Genomic DNA, 21,082 nt, shown 5'->3' with positions numbered 1-21,082 from the left:
GGGCTACAGGATGGTGCCCAGGGGACCCTGGACAATGAGATCCTGGTGCAAGGCCCTGCCGGGGCCCCCACACCCAAAGGGTTCTCACCTCAGTCCCTACCCAAAAACCTTGCAGTTTTCCTTTGAGAGATTTAGTTACCCAACCTTTGGCTTCCATGCCTGGGGTTCTACCATTACAGCTGCAGGCTTTGGGGTTAAGCATTGCCCTCTGTAGGGGATCCTGGAGCTGGGGCATGACAGTCTAGGGGGTTGACTAAATTCTTCCTCTGGCAGGAGGGGCAGCCAGGCCCTAGGTCCTGGTGAGAGAGAGGGAAGCTTGAGGAGGAAGTTTTGGAGGAGAAGTAGGGGAAGGGCATTCAGGCAGTGGTAACTATGTGAGCAAAGGGGCTGCGGGGCTGGACACAAAGGCTGGCCGAGCTGTGCACACTCCTGGGGCAGAGCCATGGAGCAGAAATCAGTGGTCAAGTTCCAGAAAAAGGCTGGGGTCTCACTCAGGGGGTGCTGACTGAGGCATTTGGACTCTGGGGAGCTATGAAGGGAGTCTGAGCTGGGGAACAGAGGTCAGAGCTGAGGCTGGGGCACAGAAGGAGGAAGGGACAGAAGAGGACGTTGATGCTCTATCTACTGCTGGGGCCTGCAGGACAACCTTGGGCTCATCCAAGGCTGGGCAGGGAGTATGCTGTGCCTTCACCAGTGACCCCTGAATTGTAGCCAGAGGCCACCTCCCTGGCTTCCTCCTCCTTCCTCCCTCCTCCTTGCCTCCCAGTGCAGAGCCACCAGCTCCCTGCTGTGATGGGAGTGATTAGATTAGAAAGTGATTTGGGGGTCTGATTATCTTGGGTGGAAATTGGCCCCCTCTGTCTTTTTCCATCCCACCTAGAGCTGGGGAGGTGGAGAGCAGTGTCTCCATTGCCACCCAGGCAGAGCAGACTCTTTCACAAGTGTGTTTGAGACCAGGGTGTGAAGGCCTTGTTTCCTGGAGGGAGAGGGAGTGCATAACAAAGAAGATAGGCAGGAAGAAGAGAGTTCAAATCCTGGCTCTGCCCCTCACCAGCTGTGACCCTGGGCAAGCCACTTCTCCTGAGCCTCAGCTTCCTCCTCCGTGAACCGAGGGCCAGTGTGAGGGAGATGATTGGTGTGAAGGGCTTAGCGTGCCGCCTGACACAGAACAGGTGTCCTCCAGAAGGGAGCCCTGGCTACTGTCAGTGCTGTCTGAACTCTGAATGCAGCAGAGTGTGTTCCTCCCTCACCTTTGAAGATATACAGTGACCCTACTCCCACCCCCACATGACCTCTCTGGGCCTCAGTTTCCTCATCCGTCTAACACTGCTGATATTTAATGACCCCTCCTAACAGCCTATACACAAGCTGAGCTGGTGCACAGCAAAACATTTTAGCAGCAACTTATCATAATATCCAGGGTCTTGTTACTGGGCCCTGGTTTTCCCTGTTTGTGCCCCTTGGCGGATATGTAGGCCCCAGAGTTTGCCTGTGATGGGAAAATACCAGGCCTGGGCAGCCTGGCCTAGAATCAGTGTCTGAACTCATTCTGTGGTCCCACACACACACACGCACAACTATTCCCTGTCCAAAAGAGCACTGTTCATCCTGTTCTTCTATTCTGGGAGTGGGCAAGAAGCCAGTAGAAGAGCTCCCAGCCTGAGGATCTGGGTTCTGTTACAGCTCGCTGGGTTTTATGCCCCAGCTGAGAGCCTTCATGACTTAGTTTACCCATTCATGGATGGGCAGACTGACCTCTACCTGCCTTCAATGACCTTACTACACAATGCCGGTCTGTCAAGCACTTTAAGATCCTGAGATACTGGGAGCCAAGAGGCTAGAACACCACACACGCATACACGCACACAGATACACCCACAGTCTCAAGATATGTTCAGATCCTAGAAGGAAAGGGAAGGGATGGGTGAAACCTCTTGGAAAGTGACAATAGATTCCTTCCTTTAAGGAAATTCTTTGAGTCCTGACTCAGAACTTCTTGATGCTTATTTTAGATACAATTCTAATGAGATTATTGACCTAGATTTCAAGTCTAAAGCAAACTGGAAAACAAAGAGAAACCTGTTAGAGACAATTTACCCTGAAAACAGAAGTGGCAATCAATCTTGAAAGAAGAAAAAAACTCAAAACAGCAGAACTGAGTTCAAGAAGCAAGTCATCGGGGCCGTTTAGAGTTGAGGCGGGTAGGGGGCGTCAGTGTTCATGGCCATTGGGGCCCTCAGATCCTGTCTTGAAAATCCAATGTAGTTTTTACTTGTGGGACCTGAAGACAGCCAAGACCTGCCCCAGGCTAGGACTGGATTCCTACTTCTCTGTTGAAGAAAGATGTGCTGCCTTATAGAGAGCTTTCTACCCAGACTGGTAAAAATTAAAATCAGGAAAAAATGAGCATTTGACTATCCTTTACTAAATAGAGTGGCTGCTGGCAGGACTGAGGAGGCCTTGCCAGGTATGCCCTGACCTTCTGCAGGTGACACCTCTCAGGCCTAGTCAGTCACACATGCCAACTCTTATGGAGCGGCCCACCTGTCCTGAGAAAGCTGCTAGGCGGGAGGCAGTAGCCGTGCGTCTGCAGCACCAGCAGTCACCTGACGCCAGACCCGGGCTGTCAGAGCCGACGTCCGCTTCCTGTGCCAGGTCCCAGCGGTTCTCTCTGGAGTCGTCTTGATACCTCAGTGAGGCCACAGCTTCAGTGCAGTTCCCTTTTTCCCTATATTTTTCCAATTTTTTTGTTATGGTAAAATATACATATCATAAAATTGACCATCTTACCCGTAAGTGTGCAGTTTCGTGACATTAGCACACTCACAGTGTTGTGCAGACATCACCGCCATCCATGTCCAGAACTTTCTTCCATCTTGAAAAACTCAAAGTCTGTGCCCATTAAACACTGACCCCACCCCCCATTCTTCCTCCCCCAGCCCCTGGCAACCACCGTCCTCCTTTCTGTCTCTGAATCTGACTATTCTAGGGACCTCATGTAAATGGAATCCAACAGTATTTGTCTTTCTGTGACTGGAATATTTTACTTAGTATAGTGTCCTCTAGGCTGATCCATGTGGCAGTATGTCAGAACTCCCTTTCCTTTTAAGGCTGAATGATATTTTATTATATTGATATACCACCATCTGTTCCATGGATTTGCCTTTGCATTTTATCTTCATTCTGCCGCAAACTTCCTGAGTGTCTTGGACAAGTTGTTCCCTGACCGGCACAGTGGAGGGGCCTACCTTACAGTAGCAACAAGACCCTGTAGTCAAACAAAAACTGACATAGAAGTCTCCAAAATGCATAAAAATGGAGCCACTCTGACCAAAGTCCTCCCTTGCCCTCACAGCTGCTCCTGCTGCCCCCTTGAAAAAATTCCAGGGCCCTTTGGAATGTAGTTTGAAAAATCTAAAGTTCTAGGAAAGGGGTTCTTAACTTTTCCAGCACCATGGATGCCTGGAGAAGTCTGGTGTCATCATTTGCACTCCTACTCGGATTAACACTTTGAAATGCATAAAACAAAATACACTGGATTACAAAGGAAAACAATACGATTGAAATAAAGTCATAAAATGTGTGAAATAAAGTAATAAAATGCGTGATAAAGTAATAAAGTGTGTGATAAAAATAAAACGTATGTGCTTCTTCATTAGTACACTGGATAACAAGATCAGCAGTCAGTTTAATAACTGCCTTAGTTGTAAAATAAGGGTATCATGATATCTGCAACAGCTGTTAAGTGATATTTAAAAAAACCTGTGATTCTTGTAACATGTAATGGTGTTGGTGTAGTACTAACACTCCTAGGGTTTGTTGCCTACATTCATAATGGGGAGAAATGCTACTTTTCATTTAGATGTTTGCAAAAATAAAGATATCATTGTTTCCTCACCCAAGTTCAGAGATCCCTGAATTCTTTCCCTAGATCTTTGGGAGGCGGATGAACCCCATTTTCAGCAGTCCTGTAAATGGCTTAGTTGGCATTTCTTTGCTGGTTATAGAATTAAGCACAGTAAGGTCTGGTTCTAGATAGATCAATAAGAAAAAGAGAGTGGTCCCTGCTTGGTCTGTAAGGGTGGGATAGAAGTGAGAGAGAGATAGAGGGAGGAGAGACTCTCCAGGAGAGGGTGGTAGGTGGTAGGCCTGAACTGTCTGGGGGCCTGAGAACTGAGGTCTAGCAGTGTTTGAGCCCCTGGCTCATCACAGTGCTGTCCCAATGTGAAATCATCCTAAAAGTTTCACAGTTTGACCCTAACCATGGGCGGTGCCCTAGGACCTCAGCAGGTGAATTGCCAGGAGCAGACTCTGGATGGAGTTCCTTCCACGCCTTTGGGAGGGTAACTTGGCTTGCATCTCCTTCCCCAGGGACCCATGTGATGGAGGGCTCTGGACGAATGGTGGTGACCGCTGTGGGTGTGAACTCTCAGACTGGCATTATCTTTACCCTGCTGGGGGCCGGTGGTGAGGAGGAAGAGAAGAAAGACAAGAAAGGTAAGCCCAATGCACTTGTGGACCAGAAGAGCAGATCTTAAGGCCACTTTTTTGTTGTTGAATCATTCACTCCACAAAATAGTTAAGTGCCTTTTATGTCCACGCCCTGTGCCAACAGCCACCTCCTGCACCCTCAAGGCCCTGCTCATGTCAGGAGGGCTCTGTCTGTTCCATCTCCAGGGTCTTGTCCCAGTCTCTGTCTTGTCCAGTCATGTCACGGAAGCCCTTCCTCCCTGCCGGGCCAGGCCAAGGGTGCTGAGCATTTGTTGAGTCTCCAGCCTCAAGCTTGACCTGGTCCCGTCATCACCCCTGATATTGAGTAGAAATCCCCACCTGAGCATATTCCTCCACTCTTCTCATCTGCACTGAAAAGGGCGGCAAACCCACCAATCACAGATTCACCCCAGATGTGGGCACAGGAGCTTATAGGGGAGGTGGCTCCAAGTCAACTGCCGTGAGCCCCTCTCAGATGCGCCTGGCATTACCACCTTGTCTAGGTTCTGGCTCCTCCTCCCCCTGGAAACAAGAATCCTCATTCCCTGGGCCCTGCTCAGCCAGTAGCTGGCATCCTGGGCTACAGGTGCCTCTCAGAGCAAAGGAGGAATGCTCAGAAGACACAAGAGCTCAAGCCTCTAAACCAAGCATAGCTGGCTCCTCACCCAACACTCACACTTGCTCAGGACAGCCCCCCTCTCACATCTTTAGTCTTTTGTCTTGTCTCCTTCCCCAAGCTCCAGAGGAGGGTCCCCAGCACTCAGACTTTCTGGAGTCCAGAATAAGGAAATAAGATGGCAGGTGACCAACCTGTCCTTGAGTTTTAGGAGCAGCTCTGCTATCTCCAGCTCTCAGAGGTCAACCAGGCACAGACCCTGAGTCACAATCAAAGGTTACTTGTCCTCAAGTGTGAAACCCATTTGATAGTGGGGTACCCCTAAGATTATGGCTGCTCCACCCATAGGAACAATGGAACTAAGGTGAGCTCTGTGAAATCCGTATCTGGAGAGCAAAGGAAGAGCTGAAGTGGAAACTGAGGACAAAGTCCTGGCCAAGAGGCCCAGAGCATGTTGGTACAGTGTCCGCACAATGACATAGAAGCTATGACCTGCTGTGGCCCCAGGTTGCAAGCAGGCGGGCAGGTGTGGACAGTGGGGCATGATGCAGCAACCTTGGCCCATTTCCTTGGTCTCACTGGGCCCTGGCTTGAGGAGCAGAAACCCTCACAGGTCAGACCTGTGTTTTTGAAAATGCCAGTAGGAAGACAGGCCTCTACTGCCCAAAGCACAGGACAAGGTCTCTCACTCAACATTTACCTGCACCCCAGCGAGATGAGGGCATTAGGGTAGAGGGAAGAGGTGGGCTGTGGAGGAGACATAACAGAGGACGATGGAAGGCAGCCTTACCCTTTAGGCAGCACAACTGGGGCTGGGTCCCCTCAGCACTGCCATTTCTTCACCTTCATCAGGGGCATTGCTTAAAGCCCGACAACCATGGGTCCCCATTTAAGAGTGACCCTGGGCATGCCAGGATGTGTGTATGTGTGTATGTGTGTGTGTGTGCACGTGTGTGTGTGTATATGCACAGATGAGGCTGTGTGTGCTTCTCCTTCATTAATATGTCTCAAAAATCATCACACAGGTGTGAAGAAGGGGGATGGCCTTCAGCTACAAGGTACAGTAAGACACCCCTCAGGGCAGATGGGGCTTTTAGAAATAGAAGCAGCCTTTGACCACTGAGCCTGGGCCCTAGACCCCAGCACACCGCTGGAGGAGGCTCCCTGACTACAGGGGCTCTGCTCTATCAGACCCTCAGCTGGGTCACAGGTGGTGCCAGCCTCACAGAACAAGCCAGCACCCCATTTGGCCTATTTGCCTCTCTAGTGCAGCATCCTGTGGGCCAATGCCAATGGCACCGCAACTGTCTCCACACAGCCCTCAGCCCCACACATATGCACGCAGGGGCCCGTCACCATGACATCCCACAGCCTGCTCCCCCATCCATCCTCACAGAGCCTAGCTGGCCTCCTGCCTACCCATGGTGTGTCCACCTCACCCAACAGTCTCTTCCCTCTCCTTCCCACAGAATCTGTTCTCCCACCCCAAGAAAGAACAAGAGTAAATTTGACCATCTCGTATCATTTTCAATTTCTAAATTAAGGAACATTCCCTAATTCCTTCTCTGTATCATGCACAAAATATGGCATGTTTGATGTCACCTTTTACATGGTGGGGTATTTCACATAGGGTTACCAAGACATTGAGTGCTAGTTAGGAAGGAGGAAGTGGCCAATGGGTGGTGGCTCGAGTCAAGGGCATGAATCTTGCTAAGTCACTGCCCTTGATGAATGTGCTGCCCATATACATGATGGTGGTTATAGCAATACCCATTTAGAATGGCCAGTGCCACAATGTACCAGTTGTTGAATATTTTGAATTGACTATGCCATGGGCCCCTCTGGCCCCAATAGGAAGCCAGAATCCCTCTCCTCATAGAACCCTCTCTGACAGGGACCCACCTGATTGGTTGGGCCAACAGGGTGCATCACTCCAGACCTCACCACAGACTAGTGTCATCCCTCTTAACCACATTGATCATCCTCCATCTTTTACTTCAAAGACCCTCCATGTTTTACTTCAAAGACCCTCCGTGTCTCAATTTTTTCCCCCCTGACGTCTGTGGCATCTCTATGAGAACATTTCACTCCCACCCCCAAATTTGAGTTTCTTGATCTCCAACAGAATTTTTCTTTTAAGAATATAGTCATGTTATTTGCCACAAGTTGGTTCATGTCTTTATTGTTGTTGCTGTTCTACATTGTTGCTTTTCTCCATTGTGACACACTGCATTTTCCATCCCTCCCACCCCCGCAGCGGCCGATGGTGCGGCAGGTTCAAATGCTGCAGATAGTGCAAATACCAGCCTAGTCAATGGTACGTCTCCCATGGCGAGCTCTCGGTCTCGGGTGGATGGGCATCTCTCTCCCCCACCCCCAACTTTGGGCTGGCCTCTCCCTGTTCTGGACCACACAGATCTTGGATGTGCATGGACAGCTCCAGGACAGTCGTCCTCTCACATGGGGCAGGGGCTTAAGAGAGATGCCACCACTGGGAATCTGCTCCACGCCCACTTGCGGCACCAAATTGGCACTGGCTCCTGTGGGTCCTTTGACCTCAGTGGAGCCCTGAAGAGGAACATGACCTTGGCTTCAGATTCGGCCCCAAGAAGCAGCGTCCCTCATGTGTGGCCCTCTCCTAAGTACAGTCCTGGCCCCTGCTTTGGGAAGAAGGCCTGGGGTCAGGACCTGTGCTGAAGCTGGCGTCTGGGTCCCCAGTGAAATCTCCAGCCCTCGACTCTAAAATTACATTGGGGCATGGGGGCCCAGGCCAAGATTCAGCTCCTTGGCCCCACCCCATAGCATGGCTGAGCCACCAGTAGACAGTTCTTCCTTTTCTCTTTCACGGAGCGAATGGGCAGGGGGTTCGCTTGGGCTCGGGCCTGGTTCTGCCCTTCAGATGTGGACTGGTGTTTCTCGCTGTTGCCTGTGCTGGAGCATTTGTCCTGGGTCTCTGCCTTCTGATTGGCCCCTCATGGGGAGGGAGCTGCCACTGTACCTGGTCTGCATCTTACCTCCTCACACACAGGCAGGAAGGAGTTCCATGCACTTGCCTCTAAACTTTTAGAAAATTTCTTACTTCTATATCCCCCCATCTTCAGAGTGATGAGTCTCCTATTACTCAGATATGTCCCCTCTCCCCAAATTAGGTAAAATGATAGTCTGCTCCTGAACTGCTGAGAGCTGTTAGGGCTCAGTCGTGAAGCCAGTGCCCCAGCATCGCTGCATACCAGGCACCGGGTTCTGGGTTTCTCATCCATTGTAGCACTTACTCCTCACCACTCCTGGGAAACATGGACATCTTGTCCCACCTCATCCTGCCCCAGACCTCTGGCTGGGCCACTTGGATTCAAAGTGACCCAAGATGGAAGCACCTTGTAGATGTCAGGGGCTGGGCAAGACACTTCTGCAAATAGCGTTTTGCCAAGAAGGGCTAATTTGAGTGTGGGTCTATTTCAGGAACAGGAGAAAGGAAGACAGCTTGGGGTGTGGGAGGTGTCATGCGTCAGGGAGGGTGGCAAGGGATGACAAGGATAAATGATGTAGGCAAACCCACAGCCTGGAGGAAAAGGAAACAGGATGTGACATCCTGCCTCCCCCAAAACCTGCATCTGGGCTGGCTGGTTCCCCACAGAAGGGCACCTTCACTTCCAAACTATGTCAGAAAACTCCATGTATCCCAGGAAAACCTTCAGGAAAGATGGGGAACTGACATTTCTTGACCACCAACTGTATAGCAGGCACTTTGCAAGCATTTCATGATTGCCATCTCATTTAATCCTCATGACAGCCCTATGATACAGAGTTTGTTAGCCCCACTCTCAAGATGAGGAAACTGAGGCTCAGGGAGATCAAGACCCTAGCCCAAGGACACAAAGCTAGAAAGTAGCAGAACTGGGATTTGAACCCAGGCCTGGCTGGCTCTAAAGTGCATGTTCCTCTTCACAATGGCATGTGTCTTGTAAACTTCGCAAGGATATTAAGAGGCCTTCCCCCCCAAGAAAAAGATGCTGTGATCAAAGATGTTTAATAACCTCTAGATAGAATTGGCATCTTCTTCGTGGCAGGACTCCTCCCTGCCTGGCAGATGGGGGTGTGCAGTGGAGAAATACAGAGCCATGCAGGGCTCCCAGGCTGACGGGCTGCAGGACCTTTTCTGGCTGAATCTTGTAGGATCGGTATGCCCCCATAATATACTTTGGGAAACAGTGCTCTAAGCTGTTGCTCAAAATGTGATCAAAGGACCAGAAGGCTGGGCTGAGGCGTGGTAAGAGAAGTAACTGTTCCTTTTCTCTCCTTCCTCTGAGCCAAATCAGGATGACTTGGAGATAGAAAACAAATTCTGTGGCAGTATTCTCTCTGCCTTTACTCCCCCAAACCCTGTCCCAACCGAAGATGGTCGTGTTCCATCCATCTTGGAGGCCTTATGATGGTCATTATTACTGCATTATTTCTTTTATGATTATAAATGTAATCACTATTTAATACATTTCTTATAATCATGATTAATAATACATCACTCTTAACTCCAGACATTCACAGGGCACTTTGCAATGCTTATCATAAGCATCACCTTGGTTGAAATTGTTGCATTTCATGGAGAAAGAAATGGAGAAGCAGAGAAGACAAGTGACATCTCCCCGGTCTCCTACTTAGTGGTCTGTGTCCCCAAAGATTCAGGCCACCTCCCCATGAATCCCCTACATCCATGCTTGCACACCCATGTCCATGGCAATGCACAGAAAGAACAGACCCTTTTGGCAAAGCTGCATCTGGCATCTGCTGCAGAGGGGCCTTCAAGTCTCCACCCAGTTCCCCATCATGGGTCCTGTCCTACATTCCATCTCTCCTGAAACCCAGCCCATCCTTTAGGTCACACGTGCAGCCAGAGCTGGCTGTTCTGCCACAGTTCCAGGGCCAGGCAAGCACCTGCTTAGCTAAGGAGAGTCCCCAATATGTCCCTTGCTTTTGAGAAACCAAACCATCTGCACCAGAGCAACCCAGAACACCATTCCCTTTCTCAAACATATGCATTACTGATTATTTTTCTGGCCACGTGGTCGCTATGGAAATAAAAGAGGAAATTGCTAGCTTGGTTAATGGGCACATACACAGGCTATTGCCTCTGATAATATGCAACACAAATAAAGGCCCCTTTGTGCCATCTAAAGCAACTATTGAAGCGCAGTCCTCTGGTGCCCTTTATCCCAGTTCATAAAATTATTTTTAAAAATTAAGATAATTGTTGTAGTTCATTTCTGTTTGCTCTAAAAGGCCTTTTGTTTCTAAATCTGTTAGAAAGAATTTTACAATAGCGCAACGGGGACCTTTCTCTTTGAACCCCAGGTGGGTCCCTGAGCCTTTGCTGTGAGAGGCAGTGGAAAGAGCATTGCACTTTCCTTGGAGAGAGGGTGTGAGTCTGGGGTCCAGGAAGGCCACTGCCCCTCTCCCAGTCCCTACAACAGGGCTGTGGTGATGCTGATGACGCTGTTTGTGGAACTCATAATGCAGCCACGGGGCTATTATCAGGATGCTCCCTAAAAGGGCCGCCTCTGAACCTTCCCCACCTCAGTTTCCTCATCAGTAAAATGAGTGAGAAGAGCCCTCCTGCCTGCCTTGCAGGGTGTCATGAAGTCTGACGGAAAATGACACCTGGAAACTGCAAAAGCTGAATGGGCCAGGGGTGGTTACGCAGGCAACGTTTAGGTGTTCCAGGAGGTGAACATTGCATCCCCGCTTTACAGAGGTGGGAGCGAAGGCTGGGAAGGGTAATGCCACACAGCTCGCTGATGTCAAGAAGGGACTTCGGGAGTCCAGTCCCTTCAGTGCCACCTTGATGCCCCTCGTCTGGGCTCAGAGAGGCTGAGAGGTGGCTGTATGCTCCCCAACTGGGTAGAAAGACGCACATTCTTTGGGGCCAGCTCTCCATTTACCCACGAAGACCCGGGCAGGTTTTCTCCCTCTCTGAGCCTCAGTTTCTCATCTGTAAGTGGGTATAAATACAGGAGCACCCTTGGAGGGATGTGGTGAGGACTAGATGACATCATGGAGGTTGTATATGCACCTGGCACATGGTCGGTTCTTCCAGAACATGAGCTGCGGGAACCACCTCTGTAGCAAATGTTTAGGGGTGGCTGACCTCCTCAGACTCCTCCAGAGGCGGTGAGGCCTGCAGGCAGAGTTCTGAGTGAGCTCAGCGGACAGGGTGCCCCTCTCCACGGTGCCAACAGGTAAAAGCAAGTGTCTCAGCCACCGGGTAGGAGCCACTGGTCCCTCTCACCTGCCAACACAGCCCACAAGCTGCTGGCTGTGGAGAGCACCTCCCAGGCAGCCCTGACTAAGGGGTGGGGAGCCTCAGACTCAGCCCTTTTCCCAGCACTAGGCAACATCAGGCCCCGGTATGCAGGGCTGGGGGTGGGGAGCACCCATTGGAGCCCACTGACCTGACCTTTCCTATCTAATGTGACCTCAGCTGGTCAACCTCAGAATGAAAAGCATACATGCAAATGGAGGGGAGGTTGGCAGCTTATCCCTGGGAGTCAGGGTACCCCCACAAGCTTCCTGAACAAACTTGGGGGTACCTCAGAGCCCACTGCTGGGAAGCCCCTGCCCACCCTTTGTGTAAGTCACTCTCAGTGGGGCTAGGCGTGGGGTTGTCCATGCCGTAGCTTCACACTCCTTCAGAATGAAAAAGAGAAAGTAGTATTATTTCTCCCGGAGGCAGGAACTAAGGAGGAACATATTAACCAAACTCTTCCCCACATCCCGTTCTAGAATCTCAATCTCTCTCTCTGTCTCACTCCCTCTCTCTCTCATTTCCCTTTGCCTTGTCTCAGACCACAAAAGGCACCAATCAAATTACTCATTAGGGACCTGAGACCTCTCACTCCTCTGCACCCTGCCAGCCGACCCTGGTCTCCTTTACCCTCCAAGGCTGCCGTTTAATCTATAAGATGCCTAGGGACAAAATAATTCCCAAAGAAACACTCTCTCCAAGCCCCTGGAGAATCAAGACAGACCCTGCGGCCAACACACTGGCCAGGTTTGTTCTTATCTCTGGGGCATCCCCAGTATTCCTGTTTGGAGAGACAGAGTCGACTTAGCCTTTCCTCCATCTGTGACATGAATGTCTGTGGCCCTGTTGCGTCTTCATGATGACCGACGTGTGTTGTCTGTTCTCTGTTGTCTGTTAAAATTCTTTGTCGTGTAGGTAAAATGCAGGATGGCACTGTGGACGCCAGCCAGAGCAAAGGTAACCCTTTTGTATTAACTGGGTCCTGTGGTCCCTGCAGCCCCTCCCCACCGGTTATGAGGGCTATGCCAGAGGCAGACACAGCTGCAACTATGGCTGCCTGACATCTTTGGGGGTTGTAGCTCTGATTTATGTGGTACCAGGCCAAATGGAGGCATCACCCAGTGAGGATGGGACACCTGCAAGCCAGCTTCTCTCCAGCCTTTGAGCTATGCTGCCTGTTTAGCTGACAACTTAAAGCTGATTTTTTGAGATCCTCACAGGATAAGGGGTAGCGCTCCATGCCCACCAGTCAGTCCTGCTCTGAACAAGAAGGGGCTTAGCACCCAGGGAGGGGAACACTCTCTTTTACCTTTTAAGGCCCCTTTTTTGTCCCTGCTGTCTGATGATTACTTAACATCCCAACAACATGGCCCAAGGACTAATGTGTAAAGTCCGAGCCTGTATATCTTGTTTGGATATTGGAATAGCCAACAGGCCATTTGAAAGAGGCCCAGAGGGAACTCCAGCCTACTACTGCTGGGAATCCAGGGTGGAGCCACGTCACTCCCTCCTGTGTCCTGGATTCCAGGTCCTAGGCAGCCAGTGGCCCTGGGACCAGTGTCTCTGGCTGGAAGAGGCAGACACCCCCCATCACAGGGCTTCCATGCCAGCCATGCAGGGGCCCAGGCAAGGAAATGGGTACTTCACCAGATTCCCAAAGGCAGGCAGGGTGGGGGCCAACATCCCCATCCTGCAGGCTGACCTGTGTGTGCATGTCTGTGTGTCTGTGTGTGTCTGTGTGTACACATGCGTGCTCTGTCACCTGCAGCCAAACAGCAGGATGGGGCGGCCGCCATGGAGATGCAGCCCCTCAAGAGTGCTGAGGGCGGCGACGCTGACGACAAGAAGAAGGCCAACATGCACAAGAAGGAGAAGTCGGTGCTCCAGGGCAAGCTCACCAAGCTGGCTGTGCAGATCGGCAAGGCAGGTGAGTGTGCAGGGTGTGAGGTGGAGACACACAGTAGGACCCCAGAGAGGGCCCTGCCCCAAGCTGAGCCTCAGTTGCCTCATCTGCAAAGTGGTGTCTTGCATAAGATGGTCTCTGAGACCCACCCTTCTCGGCCATATCAACCAATCCAAGTCCTTCTACAGTAGATGCTCAGTTAGTACTTAGAAAGAAGAGTGAAGCTGAAAGCCTGAGCTTCCAGGATCACACTGCCTGCATCTTGGTCCAGCTAAGGCTGTGAGAATTTAGGCAAGTGACTTCCCCTAGCTCTGAGCCCCGCCTCCCGGTCTGTGAATTTGGGATACACAGTAGTGCCTACTTGACTGGTTGTTATGAGGATTAAAGGAGATGATGCACAGAGTGCTTAGCACTTGGCGGGTGTGGTGACTGAAGAAGGGGCAGATCCTGCAGCACCTGGGGTGTGCAGTGCAGGCTTTATTCTGAGGACAATGGGAGCCATGCAAGAGGCTTGAGCAGGGCAGTGCAGGGATGCATTTGGGCTCTATAATGACCACCCCAGCTGCAGTGCAGAGGAAAGATCGAAGAGATTGAGAACAATGTCAGGATCCCCAAACACAACAAGCTGGGCTTCCCAACTGAGTTAGCAACTCGGGTGAAGGCTGGTAACAGCCCCTCACGTCCAGGAAGCTGAGCCCAGCTGCAAGGTGAGCCCTGTCCGTCTGACATGGCCTTGGTCTCCCTTCCTGGGTAAAGACGTGGTAAATGCCAAGGCATTCCCACCTGGCTGCTTGGTCCTCCATGGCTGTCTCCCAGCTTTAATTATAGGCATCGCAGTGTGGAGAAGGGAGGCATATTACAGGCTTGGCTGTCTATATTTAAACTCGGGGTCCTGGTGAGAGCTCCTGGCTGCTGGGAGCTTGGCTTCCCGCCCCTGCGACTGTCAGGCAGCAACAGAGGAGGCTCTGAGGCTCCACAGCTGGGGGCGGGGGGGCGGGCAGGGGAGCAGTGAGCACAGGGATTTCCTCCATCTCCACCATGGAGAAGACTCCAGGAAACGTGGCACTGAGGTGCAGGGAGGGAAGCGAAGACAACCCCGAGGCTTTCAAAGTCCTCGCTCATCTCCCTTCACCTCCCTGCCAAGAATGGAATTCAGAGCCAAGCACTTCTGGTTCAGGTTTCACCTCTGCTTCTCTCTGGGGCTGAATCTCCTGAAAGCAGAGCTGAAGATGGGCAGGCTTGGGATCTGGGGAGAGCAGGGGTCCCAGGTGAGACCTGTAAAAGGTAAGGGACACAACAGGGCCAGGAAAGAAGCCAGATACAGCTGAGATTTCAGGAGAAATCCCAGACTTCACCTGCTCTATGGGGATCTCTGGAGCAGAAGACTTCTGCAGGGTCTGTCCTGCCTCGTAGCAAGGGGGCAGGGCTTTTGGGTCCCCACATCAGCCATTGAATATTGGTCATCCAGTTGGGGTGGGGTGCACTCCCAGGTAATTCCTGACAAGGAGACACCAATTGCCCAAGAGCAATCCTCCTCTGGTGAAGGCTACAGGTATGCACAGCTTCGGAGACACCTGCATGGAGATGGGCACAGGAACTTGCAAGAGGGATTTTAGGGGATCCCTCCAGCTAGCCACCTGCATTTGCTAACTCTATAGTACCTCCCTGGCCTGTGGCCTTGGGCAAGTCACATCCCCTCAGTTTTCTCATCCAAAAAAGGGCTCCCATCTGCTTGCTCTGCCAGGAACTCTTTTCCTCTAGGTCACCACCTCCTTTTCATCGTTCATCTGTCTACTCATATATCACCTCCTCCAGGAAGTCTTCCCTGGCCACCCTCACTTAAGTAGCCTCTCCCTTTCTGCCCATGTCACTTTATTTTTCTTTTAGCTATATTGAGATATAATTTATATACAAAAATAGCGCACATTTAATGTATACCTCATGATGAGTTTGGACACATGCAAACACCCATGATACCATCACCACAACCAAGGCACTAAATATATCCACCATCTCCAAAAATTTCCTTGTGTCCTTTTGTAGTTTGTTTCGGGGGTTGTTTTTTGGGTAAAAATACTTAACAGATCTATTCTCTTAACCAATTTTGAAAGGTACAATACTGTATTGTTAACTGTAGGCACCATATTGTACGGCAGAGTTCTAGAACTTATTCACCTTGCATAACTGAAACTTTATACCCACTGAAAAACAACTTCCCCTGCCCCTCTCCCCTTAGCCCCTGCGGTTATCCTTCTATTTTGTCTCTCTGAGTTTGCTTGTTTTAGATCCTTCTCTGTCTGCCTTATTTCCCTTAGCAGAATGTCCCCCAGGTTCATCCATGCTGTCACAAACAGCAGGATTTTCTTTTTATGGCTGAATAATATTCCCTTTTATGTATATACCACATTTTCTTTATCCGTTTCTATGCCAATGGACATTCAGGTTGTTTTCTGATCTTCAGCTCACATCAAAATCTAGCACATCATCTGGAGTCTTCACAGCATTAGACATATCTGAATTATCTTGTTCATGTTTGTTTCTTGTCTGCCTCCACCTCTAGAATCTCAGCTTCCTGAGGGCAGGGACTCTGTCCTCTTCACTGCTGTGTCCCTAGTGCCTGAATGAATGAGGAAATAAAGGGCACCCACTGCACATCATCACTGTGCGAGACCACTATTCAAGCAGCTCTTATTTACTCACAGGTTCACTCAGCACACATTTCTTGAGCATCTGCTGTGTGTATGGCACTGTGTTAGGCACATTATATGCAGTAATTGCATTTGATCCTTACGAAACCATGTGAAACAAAAATGCATCACCATTGTACAGAGGAGCAACTGAGGCTCTGTGAGGGCCAAGGACTTGCCCCAGGCCACAAAGCAAGTAAGTGGCAGAGCTGGGATATGAACTAGGGTTGGTCTGACCCCAGAGCCCTTTTGGCCAAGGGTTTGGTCCATATCTCAATCCCCAGGGCCCCTGACTCCCAGGAAAGCCCCTGAGAAGGTCTCTCCCACCCCATGTTTCAGGCCTGGTGATGTCGGCCATCACGGTGATCATCCTGGTGCTCTACTTCACCGTGGACACCTTTGTGGTCAACAAGAAGCCGTGGCTACCCGAGTGTACACCCGTCTATGTGCAGTACTTTGTCAAGTTCTTCATCATTGGTGTGACGGTGCTGGTGGTCGCTGTGCCCGAGGGGCTCCCTCTGGCTGTCACCATCTCGCTGGCCTACTCTGTGAAGGTGAGAAGTGGAGAGCAGGACCAGCCAGCTGATGCAACTGAGATTGGTTGCCCCTAGCTAGGGGACTCTGGGGTGGCCAGGGGCCAGTACGGGAGTTGGGAGGAAAGCTAAGAGGAAGGGAGTGGACACACTGGAAGCTCAGAGAGAGAGAGAGAGAGAGAGAGAGAGAGAGAGAGAGAGAGAAAGAGAGAGAGGAACCCAAAACTCACAAGCCTTCAGGGGCCTGTGGCAAACTGGAGAGCCACACCCTGGCTAATGTGACAACCCAGCCAAGTGTCACCTTGCGGAGATACAGGCCCAGTGTTGCCAGATCTTTACTTTTTTTTTCAAAAGAAGCGAGAAATCTGGACTTAATATAAACTCTCCTTATTTTTAAACATTGACAAGCAACTGAACTTTAAACAAAAAAATAAAATGCAGACATCACTGTGCAGGCCCAAATCCATCGCGCCCCACCAAACGTTGGCTGAAGTCTGGCCATCAGAGGTACAGGCCCACTACAGCCATAGTACTTCTATGACTACTAATCTTAGAGGTTGCTTCCTAAAATTTGAAAGAAATAAGCCTAAAACAAAAAGGACATCTAACTTTCTGAAAGCCCCCTGCCCTCAGGAGTTGGGCTGAAAATATGAGGTTTTAAAAACAGTTCACTGAAAGGCAGGTGGGGCCCTGCCTGCCGACTGCTGGTGAGCCTTCTTGAATGCTGGCCTGAAGGCAGAGCCCCACTGCCTCTGTTCCTAGGCCTGTGGCCACTTTTGAAGCCTGGACACTGACCTGAGCAGGCTAGCAGCCCCATGGCCACTGTGCGTCCAGCCCTCCTGGGGGCACTTCAAGCCTGGCTCACCCCCAGGTCCTCACACCCTGGGCTCCTTTTCTTCCCTTGGCCCTGTGGTTTTCACACTTCAGAGGGAGGGCTGCACTCCCGTTTCCCAGGGCCGTAATGCCAGGATGTTCCTATGAAGGTGGAGGCCTGAGCGTGTTTATAAATAAGGCATCCGTTGGCAGAGCCGCGGGAGGGCATAGTGAGCGTCAGTTTCCAAGCTGGAATTTGGGCTGGGCTTGCCGATGTAATTTCATACAGAAAAGAGATCTGTAGGCAGGTGCCAGAAAGTGGCAGCTCTGTGTAAAGGATATGGCTCTTATCATCTCCTAGTTTTAGGGTTCTCACAGAAACTCCATTCCACAAACCAAAGCCCAAACAGGTCACAACACAATGCTCAAGGGCCAGGGTCCTGGAAATGGAGACGCCCCCACAGCCATGAGTCAGGACCTTCACAGCCACCTGGCTGAGCTGGGGGTGGGGGCAGGCGGCGCTTCTCCTTGAGAGTCATACAAAGTTGGTTTGGGGGGATCATGTACAGATATTTTTAGGTCTCCACACCTTCTGCATTTTGTATCTCTGGCATCCGGTGCCTTTATTCGTCTTAGATAAAGTTACTTACACAGTCACTTGATAAATGTAGTACAGCACCCCAACCCAGGAGAGGCACACTCCCCCTCTCTGAGCCTGGACTTACCCCACTAGAAGCCACCATCAAAAGAAAAAAGATGACCACTTAGATCAGTGCTGTCTTACAGAGATATAATATGAGCCACATATGTGATTTTAAATTTCCTAGTAGCCATGTTAGAAAGAAACAGGCAAAATGAATTTTAATAACATAATTCACTTAATGTGTCCAAATTATTATCAAGCCAACATGTAATCAATATAAAAATTACTAGTGAGGTATTTTACTTTTTTACGTAATGTGTTTAAGATTCAATGGGTATTTTGTACTTATTTCACGTCAGACCAGCCGTATCTCCACTGACCAATAGCCAAATGTGGCTACTATATCGAATAGCACAGGCCTGGGCACTTTTAACCCCAGTAGACGAACCCTGGTCCGCAAGTACAGATGGACGGAAGCCTGCTTGAATGATCCAGGCTGTGAGGTTAAACAGAGGTAGAGTCAAATCCCAGCTCTAACCCTTACTACGTGTGTGTGCCTGATCGAGTCACTTTGCCTTGGCTTCTTCTATTGCCGAAATGGATTACAAGAACCCACACAGATTTCACAGGATTTTTATAACATCGGGCAAAATAAATAAGTGCAGAAGAATTTTGCAAACTGTAGAGTGTGTTGCAAAGCCAAATTTCTGTTGATCATCCATTCAACATATTTTTATTGTTACTATTATCACAGATTACAATAAGAGAAACTGCAATAGTATATAATCCCACCAATACTCATTTCTTAGTCACATGAACTGCTATTAAAAGTATTCTAATTGCCCTCCTTTTTCACCTTTGTTATAGGGTTATAATGAGGTGAAAGAATAAAAAAATCAAATTCCTAGGCCCAGACAAGAATTACAGCTAAATCAGAAACTTTTACTCCAGCAACTTTTCATGTCCCTTCTTGCCTGTGGGTCACTATGAGGGGAGAGCCTGCATGGTATGCCACAGATCCTAGACAATTCCTTTATTTGCATTACTTGCTTCAGAACCTGGAAGAAGCTGGGAGTATGAAGCTGGGAAGAGAGAAAGGGAAGCGAATACATTCAAATATCAATAATAAGATGTATAGTAAGATTCCGCTTTTTTTTACAAATTTTCAAAGAAAGGACGTTGATGTGTAAAATGTATAATTTAGGAGTGGTAGCATTATGGCTGATTTGTTTTCTTTTTTATGTGTTTGTATTTAAAAGAAATAGGTGCTTTTCATCATACAAGTTACAATGTGTATCCATTGTAGAAAAATAGAATATAAATTTTTAAAAGAAGACTATAAAAATCTCCTATAATTCTACCACCCAAAGATAATGATACTAATTTTTTTTATTTTTTCAGATATTGTCTTATGTCTATAAACACATATATTTCCAAACATATTTACTTTTGGTGAAATCAAAGTGACAGCGAAAACCAGGCACCAGTGAAAGATAGTACATTTGAGAAAATTCATAGTAAATTAAAAAATAGTTATTTATATTAGGGTGTAAGAGAAAAACATTTGAAGTAATCAGAGAGGACCCAGCCTTAATTTATTCTTTTCTCTATTTTTCCATAAAGAATGTAGATTGCTTCTATAATCCAAGTTAATAGAATCAATCAATCAATTCTTTTAAATGGCTCAGCTAATAAAAGGGAAGGAAAAGGTGGTACACAAACAAGCCCAGGTGTCGCAGGCTGTAAGCAACCACAATCCTTTGCATGTGTGAAAGCAAAGGGCCAGACTGCGGCTGCCCTTCATCTTTTACTATGTGTTCACCCAGTGCCCCAGCACCCCAGCACCCAGCTCTCCAGCTCCCTCTCCTCACTGCCACCCTATCATCTGCCCCTTCCCCCAGAAAATGATGAAGGACAACAATCTGGTACGCCACCTGGACGCCTGTGAGACCATGGGCAATGCCACAGCCATCTGCTCAGACAAGACAGGCACGCTGACAACCAATCGCATGACAGTAGTGCAGGTCTACATCGGTGATGCCCACTACAAGGAGATCCCTGATCCCAGCTCCATCAACGCCAAGACCATGGAGCTACTGGTCAATGCCATTGCCATCAACAGCGCCTACACCACCAAGATTCTGGTAAGTGGTAGAGTCTCCACTACAGAGAGCAATGTCCATGGGGCATGCAGAAAGACTGGGAAGGTTGAGCAACACAATTTGTATTTTTAAATCCTGCTGAAGTATTTTGGGGTGGTCAGAGAGTAAGTGACTTAACGCTCTTTGACTTAGCTATTATGTTTGTAGGACCAAAAATACAGGGTGGGGCAAAAGTAGGCTTACAATTGTGAGTACATGAAACACAGAGCTTATTCTTGTATTATTATTTATTAATTATAGTATTATTTTCCATATGAACAACTATAAACCTACTTTTGCCCCACCCTGTATGTGTGTGTGTATGTATATATGTTATCTTTTTTTATGACAGAATTTGTTTTTAATTTTTATTGAATTTATTGGGATAACATTGGTTAATAAAATTATATAGGTTTCAAGTGGCTTCTATAATATATCATCTGTGTCTTGTATTGTGTGTTCACCACCCAAGTCACATCTCCTTCCATCACAATTTATCCCCCTTAATTATCCTTTTAAAATCCCATCATTGCCCACCCCCTAAAATGATTTTTTTTTAACTTTATTAATTAGTTTGCTTTTGCTACATAACAAACTACTCCAAGACTTAGTGGCTCAGAACAAAACTATGTTTAGCTCACATTTCCATGAATCAACAATTCAGGCTGGGCTTAGCTGGGTGGTTGGTTCTTCTGGTCCCAGTGGGGCTCTGCTGATCTTGGCAGAACTACACGCTGATGAGAATGGCCTCTGCTGGGATGGCTCACCTCTGCTCTGTGTGGTTCCACCTCCTCCAGGCTTGTCTGGTATTACATAACACAAATTCAACTAACTAAAATCTAAATATCTTACTGGCTTTATTGAATGATTCATGAATCAGGCAGTAGTATTCCATCTAGCAAGCAGAAAGGAGCTCTGAGGAGCTGTACAAAAGGAAGGCTTTTATAGGCAGAAGGGGGG

General features: G+C 49.0%; 1 protein-coding gene across 6 annotated transcripts in view; it reads left to right on the top strand.

The window, feature by feature from the left end:
- The window catches only part of ATP2B2 (ATPase plasma membrane Ca2+ transporting 2), a 136,671-nt gene that overhangs the window by 57,824 nt on the left and 57,765 nt on the right, over positions 1-21,082 (top strand). For 2 of the 6 annotated variants that reach the window (XM_090284172.1, XM_090284169.1), the window contains exons 5-11: positions 4,372-4,497; positions 6,133-6,165; positions 7,365-7,424; positions 12,318-12,359; positions 13,171-13,329; positions 16,332-16,546; positions 19,883-20,125. In XM_090284172.1, the coding sequence (XP_090140298.1) occupies positions 4,372-4,497; positions 6,133-6,165; positions 7,365-7,424; positions 12,318-12,359; positions 13,171-13,329; positions 16,332-16,546; positions 19,883-20,125 (878 nt within the window). The remainder of the gene's footprint in view (positions 1-4,371; positions 4,498-6,132; positions 6,166-7,364; positions 7,425-12,317; positions 12,360-13,170; positions 13,330-16,331; positions 16,547-19,882; positions 20,126-21,082) is intronic. The other 4 variants (XM_090284173.1, XM_090284170.1, XM_090284175.1 and 1 more) reach the window with 2 other exon arrangements.

This window comes from Furipterus horrens, unplaced genomic scaffold, assembly GCF_987537825.1.
Source record: "Furipterus horrens unplaced genomic scaffold, mFurHor1.1.pri manual_scaffold_7, whole genome shotgun sequence".
Lineage (NCBI taxonomy): Eukaryota > Metazoa > Chordata > Mammalia > Chiroptera > Furipteridae > Furipterus > Furipterus horrens.
This window is presented reverse-complemented; position numbering and strand designations above follow the sequence as displayed.